At 37.0% G+C, this 19,193-nt stretch overlaps 1 protein-coding gene across 2 annotated transcripts; it reads left to right on the forward strand.

Annotated features, from left to right (window-relative positions):
• The first annotated feature begins 231 nt into the window (after positions 1-231).
• Positions 232-18,755, forward strand: Eyg (eyegone). Of its 2 annotated transcripts, none has more exons than XM_029318011.2 (6): positions 232-2,255; positions 9,549-9,725; positions 14,789-14,929; positions 15,616-16,017; positions 16,944-17,128; positions 17,313-18,755. In XM_029318011.2, the coding sequence occupies exons 1-6, from the start codon at positions 1,760-1,762 to the stop codon at positions 17,880-17,882; spliced, it is 1,971 nt and encodes a 656-aa protein (XP_029173844.1). In that variant the 5' UTR covers positions 232-1,759; the 3' UTR covers positions 17,883-18,755. The 2 variants fall into 2 exon arrangements, with proteins under 2 accessions (XP_029173844.1, XP_029173845.1); XM_029318012.2 differs by having other exon boundaries at positions 17,330-17,574.
• The last annotated feature ends 438 nt before the right edge of the window (positions 18,756-19,193 follow it).

The raw sequence follows: 19,193 nt of genomic DNA on the forward strand, positions 1-19,193 counted from the left end.
ACAATCCAGCTTGGTGTAATCAAGTAGCTTCTGATGTCTTCGACCGCCTTCCTCATATTCGTCTCCCTCGTCTTCGCCGCCACGCGGTGCCTTAAATCTTGATATCTCGTCTCTTCTCTCGGGTGGGTAGCACCAGAGGAGCTCTTTCGCGGGTAAAGAAGAGGTGGGGGTAAGGCTAGTCTGGGCGCGCTTCGAGAGCAGCGCGGAAGGCAATCTGCTCGAATACGGCGGAGCGCGAGCAGGTTGCCCCGCATTACGTCGTCCGGATAGAGAAGAGAGGCTTGAAAAGAGAGCAATCGCACTGTCTCTCGATACCCTGCATCACCCTGCAGCCGGCGGCTATAATAACGGACTAAAGATGAACTGAAACTGCGCGATGTACGAGTTTTTCATTTCTCCCTCACCGGGACACGAAGAAGACAGTTCGATCGCGTGACAAGAAAAGTAGTGCATGGTGGAAAAACGACGGGAGAAAAAAGTCGAGAGCGAGGAGAAAGAGAAGACTAATCACCCTCTCTTTCTCTCTGCTGGAAGAATTTTTTTTTCATATTCTCCGGTTACATCCAGAAATGCTCTCGAATGCGTGAAAATGTATCGCGAGGGATACAAAAAATTCTCGCGATAACTCTCGTGTGTGCACCGTGGAAGAAAAACGATCTCTTGGTGAACAGGTATACGGGGAGGAAGAGAGGGAATCGGAGTGACCAGGCAAGTCGCACGTCACATTAAATCTTGATCTCACCTGGGCGAGTAGAGGCGAGTCCCTCCCGACCGCGGGCGGGAAACAGTGGGGGTAAGGCTAGTCTGGGTGAGCTTTGAAACCCTGAGCGGAAGGCAATCCGCTCGAATCCGACGGAGCGCGAGCAAGTTACCCCGGTGACGTAGTCCTCGTCGGCTGTCATTGGAGAAGGGAGTCCCTCATAGGCGGAAGAAGCGAGAGGGCAATCGACACGCGAAAAAGAGCACGTAGAGGGGAAGAGAAGGTGGCAGAGGAAGAGAAGAAGGAGAGGACGTGGCCACGAGCTTCGTCGAGAAGGCGCTTGCGCCCCAACATTCCGCGCCTTCGACTCCTCGACTAGGCTCGAGTGTCGCGACGACGTAAAAGCTCGCGTCGCGATGCTTCGTGATCGTCATCGCGCGAGCAGACAAGAAATCCGCTAATCAAATCCGTGGAACTCGTGTGTGTCACGTGACAGGTCGCGCGAAACATGTTTATGCAGTTGGAGAACGGTAGCTGATGGAGAATGATGATGTTGCTCTCATAAGTGTACACGTGACAAGTGAACGGTTGAGGGGGACCAAGTGAAGATTTTGGAGACAAATGGGAACTGCGGTTGACCGACGAGGAATACGGTGGGAATGTATATCGAACTTGAGTATAGTCATCCCTTATCGTGTCTGTGCAAAAATAGAGGAGGAGTAACAAGTTCGACGATCGCGCGATTGACAGATGACTGCGAAACCATATTACTAACTTTACTGTGAAAATGTCCGTGCAACGGTATCGTTCGACGCATAATGAAAGGCGCGAATATTCTTAGCCGTTTACTCCGAGGGCGAAAATTCCCGGATGACACGTTAATTCGCGCCCGAGGACATTTATCGACCTTTCGATCGCACGTTGAATCCACGGGGGAAGAATCGACGCAAAAAATCTGTTGGATGCAAAGATAGACACGAGAAGGAAGAGCGAGCAAGGGAGAGGGAGAAGAAGCCGTTGCGCTGAACGAGGAGGGGGTGGAGGTGAGATCGTCTGGTGATGATGATCGGTGGCGGCGTCGCGACCCCTCCTGGTACTGCCAAGTCGGCTGCTGCGATCGACAGCGAAATGGTGCAGGTCGACGGCATTGGCAGTGGTAGTGTCAGTGGCAGTGCTAGTGGTAGTGGTAGCCCTGCGACGGGCGCGACCACCACGCGACTCGCAAATAGCAACAACAGCAACAACAATAGTAGCAGCAACAACAACAATAATAACGGGGAAATTAGCAATAACAATAACAACAACAATAATAACGATGGACACGCGGTCGCGAATTGCGCCGGCAACACAACCGCTTCGGGGACGAGCGACAAGTTTTGCTGCCAGGACGAGGATGTGCCCATCAGCACCGGCGTTGCTCGACCTTGGGAACCACCGTCGCCGACCTTCTCCCAGACCAGATCGCATTTGCTGCAGATCCATCCGCCGCATCATCATCAGCATCCGGCGGCGCATCATCATCAGCAGATGAATGTACCGGTCTCTTTAATCGATGGTAAGTAGAAATCTTCAGATACTCGTAATCAAATCGGATTATCCGATCGAGTCTCCATTCTTCACAAGTCTCTTTTTTTATCGAGGTTTTCTTGCACGGTAGCAAGTCTCAGAGAAAGAGAGAGATTTATTGCCGATTTTTGGAGTCATCGAATAAATAATCGTTTGAAACAGCTACCGTGTATGTTCGATATGCGTGTAAATATTATTCCATTAACCGTTTGATAACAAAGAAGATGTTCGGGAGCATCAAACTGTTGAAAATAAATTTTTCACACGTTAACGTGCGAAATGAATCATGATAATCAAATATTTTTATCGAATTGTGCAATTTCGCATGTGCTTTGTTATAATAAATATCTTTGCTACAGATTAAATTAATTAAAACAAGTTCTGACACCTATTAAAAGCGATCACTTCTGTTATAGGAATATTTTGTACATTTCCATCGTTATAATGTCTTCTTTCAGTTTTTGGATATCTAAATAAAAAAAAGATAAAACGAACGCGCGTGTGTAATGAAGAGCCAATTAATTCCGTTGTGCCGCAATAAATCGATAATTACGAGATACGTCACATACAACGTCACTATTTACAATCGTGTTCCATGCACTTTATTACAATAAAATTGCACGATGTTATTCAAATTTAAGATCTTTGTTTAACAGACCTCATCCGAACACCTGAATACACTTTTGAGACTATCGAAGGTAGAAACAATAATCAATGAAATGTCGAAATAACAAGTACGTGGAAGCGGCGAGAATTCTGTGAAATTAATGAGAATGAAGTAATCTTTCTGATGGATAATTGTCAAATTTTCTTAGAACGATGTTGATTTTAAATATAAATCTTGGATCTTTTTTATCGAAATGTATTGAAGTGAACTAAATTTCGAAAATAGACTTCTTATTAATTTTATGTTATTTATATATATATATACTATATATAAATAATTAAAAGTGACATCGTTATATCTTGACTTGTACTGTTAATTATCTTTTTTATCTTTAGTCATTAAAGACAATCAAGTAAATAAAATTAATCAAAAATATGAATTGAATCAGACTTCGTATTTGCATTGAAAGATTGGAAGAGTGAAAAATCATCTTTATTATGCAACTTTTTAAACATTTAATCGTTATTACGTTTTTGATAGCGTGAAAGTTAAACATGCGCGACGATAAATGAATGTATATCGATTATATCTGCTTCTCGCGATGAGAGATAACCAAGTAACTAATTGAATTATGAATCGCCTCACGATCTTTCACCGTGCAAACCTCTCGATGCAGGATGGCAACCGCAATTAACATCGAACACCTGTACAACCGAGCACCTGTATAGAGCTCGTCTGCCAACTAACAATAATTGGACCATTTCACGCTTCTGAAAACACATAAAAATCTCGGAAAGGATAAGCTTTTTTAATCCCAACTAATGAAATTTTAATTGCAGCTACGAATTAATAAAATTTTAATCACAACTATGCAACGTATAATAATTGTATAATATCATAATATACAAGAGTTCGAGTTCAAAATAAAGAATTTTTTAATAAGAAACAAGAAAATTCGCCCACGATTCTTAATTAGTTCGCTCCGATTTTATTTGTGAATATTTTATAGTAGTGTCCTACTTTTAATTTCGCAGAATAATTAATTTGATTTAAAGATTTTAGTATCACATAATAAAATCTCGGAAAGGATAAGCTTTTTTAATCCCAACTAATAAAATTTTAATTGCAGCTACGAATTAATAAAATTTTAATCACAACTATGCAACGTATAATAATTGTATAATATCATAATATACAAGAGTTCGAGTTCAAAATAAAGAATTTTTTAATAAGGAACAAGAAAATTCGTCCACGATTCTTAATTAGCTCGCTCCGATTTTATTTGTGAATATTTTATAGTAGTGTCCTACTTTTAATTTCGCATAATAATTAATTTGATTTAAAGATTTTAGTATCACATAATAAATTATAGAAAGAATGCAGCATAATTCTTGTTTGAAAAATTCAGAATCGTCATGATATTAATCGTCACGTCGAAAACATGCATATTAAACAAGTCGTCCAATACCAGTTCCTAAAAATCTACGATATCGGGTCAACACACTTTTACACACTATATCAATCATATGAATCGGGAATTAAAGTTCTTTTTTAGATCTTTCTCTGAAATCGTTCTGTTTACTCATTATCGACGAGCGACCGTATCATCACTTTTCGGCCGCGCTAATTAAGTTGTCGAAAAACGCGATTGTACTACTTATTAAACATAGTTTGTCTCACGTGAAATGCATGTTTAACTTTCACATTATTATAATATAATAATTAAATGTTTATTAGTTGCATAAGAAGGATGATTTTTTACTTTTCTGATCTCTGAATGTGAATAAGGAGCCTGATTCAATCCCTATTTTTATTTTATTGACTTTATTAGATCGTCTTTAACACGACTAAAGATAAAAAATAATACTTTGCGTCTTAAATACGAAATTACTAATAAAAAAAAAGAATAATGATAATAAAATAATAAACAAAAAAGAAAATCACAAAAATAATAAAAAAAATAAAAATGAAACGTACGATCATGACGACTTCGCTATTTCATCTCGGAGATACATGACATACCTATATATTTCACTATTTTCATAGATTTTTCTGTGATTTATGCTTGCCAAACTCGTTGATTGTTTTTTTTTTCGAGGTATCGATTCGCGAAATTGTTGATAATAAAATATAAAAATCTGCACAATTGGGACTAACGCTTACGATTTCGATGTCGATAATCTTTTCGTTACACTTGCCGAGATGGAACACGAAGGTTCTCAATATCGCACCGCACTTGTTTTGAAACCGGTTTCAATGTGTTTGAAATACGGTATCTCTCTAGGGTTCAACGGAGATATTACTCTCGTTTAAAGTTCAATATCCATCGGTCCCGCGAGTACTCATTTCGTTTCAGAAACGCGAAATTTTATGACTATATCCAAACAGTTTTCAGGCTGACCATATAAGCAATAAAACGTCTTGGTTCGCGAACGAGCGAAGAGGAAAAGATAAGAATATGGAGAAGATCCTCGTTTAATTATTGTCCACCTGTCCTAATCGAACAAACTATCGTGTAAAAAAGTATACTAATATAAAATGATAAGTATTAATTAGGTATATCTTTCCTTTATCAACATTTTTTATGAATTTTTTTATCAAAATTAAATTGAATAATCCATGTATATATTAAATTTTGAACTCGATTAATGCTTTTAATCTAAGAGTAATAATTCCAAATAATAAAAATTTGTAATAAATTTAATGTGGCAGGTAAAAAGCGCAGCTCTTGCTTTGTTAGTTCAATTTAAGAACTTTGTACAAACTCTCTTATTTTCTATACTTGCATAAGATACCGCGGAATTTTACATAAATAAATGAATCATATTCAAGTTTTAGAATAAATAATATTACGAAATTAATAGCTATGTAACGCGTACTTGCACTTTGTTGTAGTCGATGATCAATCGTTAAAATTGTTGACAAAAAAGTATATTAATTACACATGGAATATTGTAATGAATGTTAGATTATAATTTTGTCGTAAAATATGATCAATTTTTTACAATATACGTGCCTTGAGATATTAAATTTATGTTCGTCAACACTGTTACGATCACATAATTCACGTTTATAGTCGTTTTTAAGTTAGTTGTTGCAATAACGCGTTGATGCAGATCAGTTGCATAAAAACAATAGCTCGCACCTATTTCATATAAAGGTATCTCAACCTACGATAAAATTTATAAAAAAATTTTAAGATGCGATATAGACCAACGATACGTGACTTTTATGAATAAATGCGAAACTTATGAGCAATATTAGCTATACTATTACGGTAACGTACAACATTTAATGCAATTGGACTTCGATATTTTATGATTACACCTTAGACTATGTTTACGGCAAGTATGTCAAGAAATATATATATATATATATATACTTATATATCTTCATCTGCAAATGAATTCTTCCCTCCCGATTTCTCGAGTATCGTCTCGTCTCTCATGGACGCTGCCAATCATCGAGTTATTATATAAAATAATCACCTATAGCTATATATATGTATCAATTATCAGCTATCGTGTAGAGTTTGCGCTTAACACGATATTTATAATTTTTTTCTTTACCAAGTGTTACCTTCGAATATAAACTACTGATCTGTCCTTCAATAAATATGTACATATATGAATTTTATTTTGCGCCTATACGACTCATAAATCGCCTCAATTTTATTCGCAAGATTTTACTATTATGTGATGTAAAATTATTTATAAAGATAGATACACATACAATACATAAAATTACGTTAATATGGATCTTTCGTCTGATATAGATCTCTTATTTTCAGTTTTTATTCTCGATTGTTTAATATCTTTTTATTCTGTAAATCGCAAAAAAATGTATCATTTGTATTCATCTGCTTTATAACATTTTTTTGAATGATTTAATTCTTATTTGCGCGCTTCTCACAAACGAATTGATGTAAAGACTAACTTATTTCACACTTTCAATAAATACTCGCGACACGGTGTTTTATTTGATACCATCTCTGTGGGCTCGGCTCAGATAAAGTCCTCATTCATCGGAAGCGAACAAGTTGCCTTGTCCGCAGAAAGAGAATCGGCTTTCCTAGTTTTTTCTACCTATTATCTATTACCCCGTGTCGAACGATCGCCTTTACCGCCGGCGATTTCAAACATACGGACAAATATACCGCGAAAACTGATGCCAGAACTCGCGGTCGGAACCGGTTCTCGCTTGGTGTCGATGCAACGACGGGACGCATTTCTTTCTGTGTATCGGCTACTTTCGTTTTCACGACACCTCCAATCGCTTTGACACGAAACGAGTGCGGAATGCGCGCCCGATGTGCCATTTAGGCGGACGAAACGGACGCGAGACTCGCAGAATCCTCGTAAATTTTATTTGTCGCGAACAAAATTCCTCGGTAAATAACTTCGGTGGCTCTTCAGTCTTGCAATCAAGTTTCCGAAATTTTTCAAACATAATGACAACGCCTTTATTCCTAATTATTTCTAATCATCATGATTTGTATTAGATCTATGCCACTTCTTAATCATTAATATAAAAAGTGTTTCAACATTGATGTACGTTTTTTAATTAATAGTTTTGAAATTATTTTTTCTTAAATGTAGTAGAATTTAAATAAAAAATTTGAATTTTTAGATATAAAAATGTTAGAAGTCAAGTATAGATATTAATTGTAACAAAATTATTTTTAAATTCCTTATACTTATTTTGACAACATTTATTAATATCTCTGTGGCTTCTACTAATTTATTTATAACTGCATTTATAATAGAAATTCTATTAATAAAATTGCTTTAGAAAATAAAAAAAATTTAAAAGATCTTTAAAAGAAGATACCAAAATAATATATGTATAAATCTAACAATTAAAAAACGAATAACAAATGTTATAATAATCATGTGCAAAAATTATCGGTTATTTTCCTTCAAATTACAGCAAATTAACTAAATTCTGATTTCCGATAAGTATTGGTCATTGATAATTAGCTGAATTAACGTCGTAAATTCTGCAAAAATGGCCGACGATCGTATGTATAGCAAATTACAAACGATCCACATAAGATGCCTTATGCGGAATTAATTAGTAATCCGCTCAACTCATAAAGGAATTAATTAAACATTCTCACTATGTAAACGAACATATTTGCACCCGCGGTCCACCCGTTAAAACCAATTAAAACAACACGATACAAATGAGCACGAACCTGTTTTCTGCCGACACACAGGATTTTAATTTCGTCCAAAGATTCTTTCAACCGATCGTTTGGTCTCTTTACACGGGATAAAAAGTAATTTGTGTTCGCCGTTTGCAAAATGACAGTTACTTCACGCTCTTAATATTGCCGTATCGCTCGATCGTACGTGAATTGCGATGAGCCACGTTAAACGTCATTAAGATTAGTCGACAGCGCGATTATGAGGAAGCCAAGCCAGCAAATAAGTATATCATAATTTTGATCGCACTGCGGGTACGATAATTAACATTCTATCTCACATTTATAATTCATAATATCCTTAAGCTCGCATCGATTTACACTTAAACATTCGTTTTATTTTATTATGATTTTATTGGATGCTCTATAATTACACACGCAGTAAGTAATCACACGCTTATCCTAAACATTCGACTAAACGCTCGATTACTCGAAATTAAGTAGGCAATTATACAAGTCTTTAGTTTGACAGTCGAGATTAAGTCAATGAATAATCCTTAATATTATCGCGTATTAAATCATTCCCCGAATTTTCAACTGCAATTTTATCACGTTTATGGATTCCAGAGGATTTAATTGATATACAAATAGAATTTTTACTTTGTGTCTCAAATATATGTATAATAAACAAATAATCTTACAAAAAGTATAGAAGTTTAGAAGAACTTCGATAAAACTATAATTTCAAAAAAGATCTGACTGCTTGAAGTATTAAAATAAATGTGAGATTGAAAATTAAAATCGAAAGTAAAAAAAAATTTGATTCGAGTCTGTCCGAAAAAGTTATTCTGCAAATTCACAAGGAAGACTTAATTTGTGCGCATTCTTTCGAAAGACAAAATCGATAAACGCTGGGAATTAAACTACTTTAGCAATACACATATGATACGATATATATGCTATGAAAAATAAACAGCAAAAGACAATTCAGATATGCATAAAGCATCGAGTGTCTTTATATCTTGTTCTACTAAAAGTGTGCGAATATAAATTATTAATCACACTTTGCGAGCGACAGATGTTCTGACTGCGCTTTCAATATTCTGAAAGATGGCATGAATAACGGGACCACGAGATCACTTGCAGCAGTTTAAAAATTAATGTGCCTGAACGTGAAGATATTTAACCGTAACCATTTCCATCATACCGATTACGCAGATGATTGTTAATTTAACGGAGCATTCAACTAACTTCGGAGATCGCAAAGATCTTTGCAAAAAAATTCCCAATTACTTCGAACCGTAAAATCATCGTTCGAATCTCGTTAACTTGTTTACGGTTTTATTATCAACAATATAAAAATGTGATAAAATATTATGTGACTCTTAAAAATAAGCCAACATTTTGTCTCTCCAAATAATGACTATGAATTAATCAGCATTATAAGTTTATTGTTATGCGTAGCATAAATTAAAAGATTAAAAATAAATAAAATGATTAAACTTAATAAAATTTTTCTCTGATTACAGGCGTAAACTTGCAAAATTGCACTGCGGGTCCGTTTGCGAGTGGAAATAATGGCGGTGCATCGCGACAACGTTTAATCGAATTGTCTCACGGATTAGGAGCACTAAGGCACTATAACGATCTTGCCAATCACGTGTTGTCTTTAAATCAGCAGGGTGCCGTCGTCACGAAACTTTTAGGTGAGTCTTAATTTTGTCAAACGTGCTTTTATGATTTTACGCAAAGCAAATTTGCTTCGAAAGAATCGCGTTTTATATATATGTATATATATCTACGATATGTATATACGTTCAATATCACACACCGAGTCGCGCGTTTCTTATCGTTGAAGATATAAGAATATGCAAATTATTGAGTGACATTCTGAACACGAGAGACGTAGAAAAACTACTCCGTTGACATATCGCCATTATGTCGTCAGCCCTATCCAGCGTCGTACACATTATGTACGTACGTAATTTTGATGCAAAGTCATAGGGTAGAAATCATTTATATTTCTATATCTCGGAAATATCATCGACCCCTCCAGAGAATGAAAAAAGAAATAGAACATATACAAAGGTAATATCTAAAGATAGAAATTATTAAATTCATAAGAAAGAGGTTTATCATCTTTATGGAATACAAATTTTAAGCATTTTTATTGTAAAAGTAGACTGTATTTCTTTTCTTTCAATACGTAGAAAATATAGATAGACGTATATAAATATAGGAAGAAATGTTACTCATCATAATCAAATTTTAGGTGACTATATATTACATCTAAAATTTAATTACCATGTTGAAATTTTAGCTATATTAAATTTAACAGAGAATGTCCCAATAAATGGTAATTAAATTTTAGGTATAATATAGGTTCACCTAAAATTTAGCTGTGGTAGCTAATATTTTTTCTGTGTATGCACTTTTAATATTTTTTCTGTGATTCTTTTGGCAACCACCACCGACCTCAAACGCATTAATATCTCTAGCGTTTTCGCGCAAAGAACAAAGAACGCAGCACTAAATGCATTCGTAAAGCACGGTTGGATGTAATGAGCATCGTGAAGAGCGGAATAGACCGCCCAAAGCTCGTTAGCTCGCGAAAATTAACGCGTAATAATCGCTTCTTTCACGCGAATTTCTTCTAGACTTCAGCACCTCGGCAACACGAATAATTTGTTTCACCAATCATTAACTCCTCTGTATTCCAACGGACTTCTTAATCCGATAATTATTAGACTCTCGCGTCTTTATAATCTGTTTTTATAGAGTATATTAATATATATATTTTTGAATATTATATTATAATATATTATTTTAATATTATATAATATTACATTCTAATATTATATTATATTGTAATAGTATACACTCTAAAATATTATATATTACATTATAATATTACATATTATAATATTATAATAGTATGCATAGTGTGTAATGTTACACATGCTATATGATAGACTTTAAAAAGTTATTCTATGCCATTCTTTTCTTTATAACTATGAAATAGAGTAAAAATTTGCATCTCATTTACAACACGACTGCCTAATCGCACAACAAATCATGCCCTGCGCTTTCCGGCATTAGCGCTTTTCACTGTACTTTTTCGTATCTATCTTGGACCGCCATACTTCGAGATATTGCGCTTTCGCCGAGACGGGCACGCGAGTGCGATCTTGCACGCGAGAATTCACGGTGAAACTCGCGGAAATGCAGGCTCCGAACGAGATCGGGAATCGTCCGCAGGAGACCACATCGCGTTCGAGGAAAGACGAGAAAGCCAAGAAGGATATCGAAGAAGAAGCGAAGGGACAAAAAGAGAGAAAGAGAGACACGAATTCGCACGCTGGAAGAAGCGAATAGTAAAAAAAAAAAAATAAATAAATAAATAAAGGTAAGCCACCGAGTATCTCCGCGTGAAATGTCGGGGAAGAGTTTCTCTCTTTCTCGTAGACCTGCCTGTTATCTCGCACGATCCTCGTTAACTTTACGAGCCGCTCGTAAAAATACCGTTTGGGGCCTGTTCTCTCGCGGCGCGCCGGTAATGTCTTCATCCCGTTGGATACGGATTCCTTAGGGCATCTCTCGGGATGAGTATATAATGTACCGTAATCGTGATCAGCCAATTACTTAAACGAACACAAGCGAACAATTAATTCCGTCGACTTTCCGGCGAGAGTCAACCATATGATTACTCCGATTTGTGTGTCTTTTGCTCGAGAGAAAAATATTATATTATCATTATATTATATCCTTTTCATGAGTTTTCGATTATACTGATTTTCGTATCTTTAGAATTCTGCGAATTCAGTATAGCGATTTTTTATATGAATCGCTTTGAAGATAAGTTAATACGCGTATAATATAAAAATTTATATTCTTTCCATGAGCTACAAATATCCAACTATATCGATTTTCGCGTCTTTAAAATTCCGCGAATTCAGTACAGCGACCTTCTATATGAATAGGTTTGAGGATAAGTTAATACGCGCGGTTTCAATGGTTTCAAAATTTTCTCAAACACGCTATAACAAGCCTGACATGTCACTATATCGCAGTTATTTGGATAACTGGACGGCGACGGAGAGGACAATGCCGGAGGCGTTCCGGCTGTTTGCTCGTAGTTTCTATCGCAACGCTTTTCATACACGACCGCCGTGTAATTACGCTAATCCCTCATTATCAATTCATAAAAGAGATCACGTCGCTCTCCGCTGAATGCACGCATGCGACCCGCTGAATACGCTCTTCTCGCCCTGTAACCACACGTACTACACACATACAGGATCCAACATTCGAGTAACCTAACCGGCTGACGAAATTGGCTTCGTGCAGTTTCTTTTATTAAAAACGATTCGCGCGATGCGCTCAAAAGTTTTACATCTTACGCACGCATATATTTTACCTACGTGCAACGCGTACACAGAAGCAAACCGGGAGCGAGCAGCGAATAAAGACAGAGAGGAGGTCAGGGATGAGGGAAGAGATGAAAAGATACGGAAGAGGAAAGACAGAGAGAGAGAGAGAGGAGAGAAATACTGAAAGATGAAATGAGGGAAGACGACTGAGAGACCGAGATGGCAGGTCGGGGCAAAGAATTTGCTCGCGGCGTGGATACCTATTAGATGGATACATCGTTTATATACCCGGCACGCATTTCACCCGTGGGAGCGCACGCGATACCCTGCCGGGTTTTAGCCGTCATTATTGTTATTAATAATAGTACGTAACGACCGATAATTGCTCAAGTCTGCCTGCGCCTCTGGTTTCCATTACCTCCTCTCGTGGCCTCTCTTCGGCCTCTGACGGACGGATTCTCCTTCGCGTTCCTATACCTGGAGACCGGGTGGCCACGACAGAAACGCGAATCACGGATCATGCATGCACGTAGGCGACGTACGCGTCCTTCCACGTTGAATTTACGCGTAATTGGGGTCGGAAGGCGAGTCTCTCGATGAGACCCTTTATGCTCGATGGTTGACGTTGATGTTAGCACGCGAACGTGACTTTCGTTTCTTCGTTTCTATTGTGCCCCGTTTGCGAAAAACAAGACCGCAATAATGTCAGATGCATTGTCTTTGACGTAAAGTCTTTTTGATTATAAACATTTATTTCAGAAGTAGAAACTTTGTAATGTGTAATGGCATGATTGCTATTGCAGTCTATAGATCATCTCAATACTTGTTGTATATAAGTTTGAAGTTGTCATTATTCTATTATAGTGCAATGGTTGTTTACGCAATATTAAATACAAATTCTGTAATTATGCAATTAATATAATAATTTAGTTATTTATTGGTAGAATATTATAATAATAATTGAGATTAAAAAAAAGAAATGTATGTGTTCTTTGCTGCGCGATATTAAACAATATTATCGAATTAATATGTATAATGAATATGTCACAATATATTTTTTTTAATTGTGTAAATATATTATGACATAATAATTTAGATTATTATAATTAAAAAAAGAGCATTATACAAAAATTATTCATTCTACATCTTTTTCTTTTTTAAATCTTATTAGATTTTATGAAAAAAAATAATAAAATTAACTCGTTATTCGGAAGAGTATATAGGATATATAAAAGTAAAGTTATTTTAGTAAATATATATATATATGTACTAAATCTAGCTTCGAAATTATTATAATATAATGCATCAAAAACTTGTTGTTTAGAATATTGATTATACTACTTGTCTTATTTTCACCAACATTTTATTTAACATCGCAAAATCAATCGTGTGCATAGTTTGTTCATACTGTAAATGCTCATCAGACTAATCTGCATCTTAGCATTTACTCTAGGTGGTAGTTAATTCATCACTAATTGACCGCTGCATTGTCTCTCACCCCCCTCCAAGGGGTTATTTAATTATAAGTTCAGTTTCTATAGAACATGAAAGCGATAGACATGCTTGCTTATGACCTCGTATTAGCGTTCTCTCTAAATATATTATAATAAATGCTTCTTAATTTTCACAAAAAACTTTCTAGTAAACTATAATTAAAATTTTTTTCTAAATAAATTTTTTCCAAACTGTATAGTCCAATTGAGATCAAAGCGTCCAATGAAATTCTTAAACAGATATTTACGACGCGCGATAATGACACTGAAAATATTCCGGATTATCGCGAAGCAACACGATTACCCACGCGTGCATATAATTTTCTTATATCACGACGTTTATTACATAAGATATCCTCATGTTGTCCTAATCGCTGCATCATGAATCCGCCCAGATACGACGATAGGATTGATATCTATTCGTGTATATGGTAGCACGCGATGTTAGGCATAATATTGCTCCGTGACTTTTGTAATGTATTACCATTTGAATATTCTTGTACTTTACTATTACATCTCACACAATATTCTTATATTCATTAAAAAATATTGAAAATATTTTAACGCATCTTTTATGCACGCGAAGCAGTTATTCGAGATAATCGGATATTTATATGAACGCGCCAAATTATATTTAATAATAATAGTGTTGTAATATATAATATTATAATTATCATTTCGTTCACATCGATCATGTCTGCGAGAGATACGTTCGGATTCCGAGGCATCGCGTGATTTTTGAGAATTATTGCGAGCTTCGTGGTTTTTGGCGTGACCGAGCTACCGAATAGGATGCAAAATATAAATGCACCATGCCGTGGCGCATTTACCGAGCGATTTTATCGAGGGCCAGAACTTTTACCAATGCATTCGCGTCCTTGAAACTCGTTTTATCGTGTGTTCCAGGTACCCTGCGTCCGCCGGGTCTGATCGGTGGCAGTAAGCCAAAAGTAGCGACACCGGCTGTCGTCGCCAAAATCGAACAGTATAAAAGGGAGAACCCGACCATCTTTGCCTGGGAAATTCGGGAGAGGCTAATCTCGGAGGGTAAGATAATGATGTTGAATTTTTTTTCTAATTGGTACTCTTTAAACATATAAATTTAAAATAAACTAAAGTGAATTTATATATGAGCTAAGTCACGCGCCTAAAGGACGATTAATAATGCAAAAGAAAAAAAAATGCGACAAAGTAATAATTGCGAAAGCGTAAACTCAGAGACAAATTAACTAACATTGACATTGACTACGATTTTTCGCAGAACGCGCTTAGTCATAACGTCAAGTCTTCGTCAGCGCGATGCATAAACTAGCGTGTTTCTTACTTAATTATGCTCGTCCTTTGTAAGCCATGCGAATGCAAACCGTGATTATAAGCACACAAGTATGAATATAACATATAATTTAGAAAGAATTAAGAAACGCGTTTCTGCGACCTTATTGCCTGACATACATACAGTTCTCCGTGTGCTAACATGAATCTCATTACAATTGCCAACAAATTCTTGTTCTATATTCTTGTCCTAAAGTTTTACACAGAAAATTCAACATCATATCGCCAAGAATTTTGCATTCATTTCGATTTCGCGTTCATGGTAGATTAACGAAAGAGGCGAAAATTATTTTTTGAAAAAAAAAGACGGCGCATTTGTGAATAAATATATTTTTCGCGTTAATGTAACATCGGATAGAACTGTCATCGTTGACCGAGACGTCGACACCCGCCTGTTCCAGGGGTTTGCAGTAACGCGACCGCGCCGTCGGTCAGCAGCATCAACCGGATACTGCGGAATCGCGCGGCGGAGCGCGCGGCAGCGGAATTCGCGCGGGCCGCCGGTTACGGGCTGTACGCGGCCGCCGGCCCGCATCCGTACTTCAATTCGCACCAGCATCCGACGACGAGCCATCATCTGCCGGCGGGTTGGCCGGCGCCGACAGGCGCGGCTGGTCATCCGTGGATGCTGCCGCCTCTCGCGACCGGCATTTCCGGCGCCGCCGCGTCCGCGCTGCTTCTGCCGCCGTCCCTGAGTCCGGGTGCAGCCGCAGCCGCGGCCGCGGCCGCGTCCGCGTCCGCTGCCGGCAGCTCCGAGCACGCGCTTCATGCCGCCGATGTGATCGCGCGAGGATACCTGCAAGGTAGGACGAAACGGAGATCGCGATACGTTTTTTATTTAGAAGGACGAAAATATTTTAATGCTTCTTGGTTTCGTGGAAATACTTTGAATTTTCTAAATTTTCTATGTTTCCTATTTTCTATATTTTTAAGAATTTGATGATTTAATATTCAAAGTAGATTAGATTCCGAATGATGAAATGCAATTAAATGCGGATTTGTATATAATTGTTAGAATGGAAATGAAAATTGTTGTTTATTAATGTTTGCTCGAATTGATTTAAGCTCAATATTCTATCAATAAGATTTTCTTGTTTATGACATTAATTTTTGCGCGTAAATAAAAGCTCGCAATTAAAAGTTAAAATTTATGTATATTTTTAATATGAAAAAAAATTGATTTAAAAAAATATGAAAAAAATAATATTTAAATCAAATTATTTTAATATCAACAGTATATGTATATGTATACATATATTGATATGATAAAATAATAATTTTCTCTTAGAATTTAACCTGAAAATCGTGATAATCATGGGACAATATTGTATTGGAAAAATTTTATAAGAGTTTCTCTGGTCAAATATTTAGCACAATAAAAATATGAATATCTGCCACAATAAGATATAAAATATGTTCGATTAATTTTACTATACATATTAATATCTTTTTTGTGGTAAATATTAATCAAAGAAACTCTGATAAAATTCTTCCGATACCATATTATTCCACAATTACAATTATGATTTTCAGGGTAAATTCTAAGAGAAAATTCTCTTCGTGTAGAAATATTGAAAATTTCCTAATTTTTTAATTACACACATCGAAGTCGCACCGTGATATTGAAAATGTTGCCCCAATTCGTCAATAGATAAAAAAAAATGTTTTATTTTAAACGGGGTTGTAGTCAGAGAAACAGCCCATAGAAAGCTTTAATTAATGTGCGCAGACGGTGACGGGGATGACGGAAGTTTAGATGGTTCGGAGCAGCCCAAGTTCCGACGTAACCGCACGACTTTCAGCCCGGAACAGCTCGAGGAGCTCGAAAAGGAGTTCGAGAGATCGCATTATCCTTGCGTGTCGACGCGCGAGCGTCTCGCGTCGAAAACGTCACTTTCGGAAGCGCGCGTTCAGGTGAGGCTCGACTACTTACAGAATATAAAAGATAAAGAAGCGACGCGACGACACGCAGGAGTCCGGTCCATGTGACTTTCTCGAAGCGGATCCTGCGGAGATGTCGCGTCGTTCCCGAATTTACCGAATCTATATTATCCGACTTGATCACGAGCGTTCTAACGACCTAACTCGTGACTCTTAGGTTTGGTTTTCCAACAGACGGGCAAAGTGGCGTCGTCACCAGCGCATGAACCTCTTAAAGCGCTCGCCACCACCGCCTCCACCGCCACCGCAGCCGCAGCCGCAGCCGCAGCAGCAACCGCACTCCGCTACGTCCGCTATGGAAATCGGCCAGCGTACATCCGGTTGCTCCATCGCCGGCATGGGCGGCGAAAGTAGCGCGTTTCGCGCGGTCGTCGCCAATTCCGCGAATACCAGGGACGCGAATCTCGACAGATCCGAGAGGATCGACAGGTTGGACTCGGTAACGAAGCAACCGGAGAGGAAACCCAGCGCCTTCCGGATGATCAGTCAGCTGGTGGGCGACGACTCATCCGGACTCTCGAGACCGGCGAGTCCTGTATACGAACGACACGGATTTGGTCCTAGACCGGGATCGGCTCACAGGATACGCTACGATCAGAACGAGGACGAGGACGAGGAGATCGACGTACAGGATTCCGATCAGGATGCGCCGTCGTCGCCGCCGGTTGCCTGGAGGGATCACTGGACGGATCAACAACCGTTGGAATTGACGAAGCACGATCGTTAAATGAGGTGTGATTATATTATATCGTCAGTTCGGACACGAATGAGACATTTTGGGGTGAGCTGGAGATCGAGATATCTATGATATTTATTTATGTATCTTAATCGGGATAAATCGCGCAAAATCGTGTAATTCTGTCAGTGCTCGAGGTGGATCGTAAAGTGAATCGAGAAGTGAAAAGGTGGACAAAAATTCTTTTCTTCTTATGGTGCTCGGATTATAGTGAGATTAGCTAACCGTGAAATATGTTTGTTGATCCGAAACATCGACGATCGTTCAATTTTCGTGCGATAGATCGATAACGTGCTGCATCGACAATGAACTGCATCATTGGCAATTATATGCACAACAGCGCGTGTTCTTAAGTATATTCTCTCTCTTTTTTCTTTCTTTATTATCGGGCTCGGATTTTCTTTCTATCGGTTGAAATCTTAAACGCCTATGGAACTATACTTATTACAAACACGGACAATTTCTTACAATTATAATTGCGAGTATATAACTGCTGCGATCTGTGTAATATTAAAACGCAACATCATCAGTGTCACTGTAATTATTGTTGTAGATTATGTAGGCGATCAAAACGCAAACGCTACTAATTCGCTCAAATCTGCCTGTGGAGTCGCTCGTTGCGAATCAAAAATAAATTTTGATATTACGAGCAAAGAGTGAGATTATTCGAGCTCATTCGGAACTAGTCCTAGCGAATCATTATGAATTAGAAGGTGTGCATTATCTAAATATTTGAAATAGACGTAAGCGAAAACACAGATAATCCTGTATGAAATGTCTATTAAAATAACGTTTAATAAGATGTATTTAAATGAATCCTGTTAAAGTAACGTATTTAAATGAAAATCTGTTTTTTTTGTAAATATCCACATATTATATATATATATATATATATATATATATATATATATATATATATATCTGACGTCACACAATTCATTCTCTTTTGCGAAAACTCTTCCAAAAATTTCCTTTGCAATTATCTCCTAAAAACAATTTTCGGTTATATCCATCGAATATTATTCGCATAATATAATATATATCATATTGAAATAAATTTACATAAATATCCGATGATCTCATTTATCAAATCAATTTCCTTCCAATCCTAAATTAAATAATGCTATAAAGAAATAAAATAAATCAAGTATATTTTTGATGCTTAATTATTTAATAACTTTATTCTTTTTCATTCTAAAAAGTTACTTTAATTTTAAAGTGTGAAAACTTAAAAATAGATAAGCTATAAAAAATGTGAAATATTTTTCCTTCAGTAACATGGATTTATAATCATCGTGTTTG

The sequence above is a fragment of the Nylanderia fulva genome, unplaced genomic scaffold, assembly GCF_048542155.1.
Source record: "Nylanderia fulva isolate GAGA-0341 unplaced genomic scaffold, ASM4854215v1 Scaffold12, whole genome shotgun sequence".
Classification (NCBI taxonomy): domain Eukaryota; kingdom Metazoa; phylum Arthropoda; class Insecta; order Hymenoptera; family Formicidae; genus Nylanderia; species Nylanderia fulva.

Coding starts and splice junctions, on each gene's coding strand:
- Eyg (XM_029318011.2), top strand. CDS start 1,760: ATGATGATCGGTGGCGGCGTCGCGACCCCTCCTGGTACTGCCAAGTCG. Junction 2,256..9,548: donor ACCGGTCTCTTTAATCGATG/GTAAGTAGAAAT, acceptor CTCTGATTACAG/GCGTAAACTTGCAAAATTGC. Junction 16,018..16,943: donor CGCGCGAGGATACCTGCAAG/GTAGGACGAAAC, acceptor TAATGTGCGCAG/ACGGTGACGGGGATGACGGA.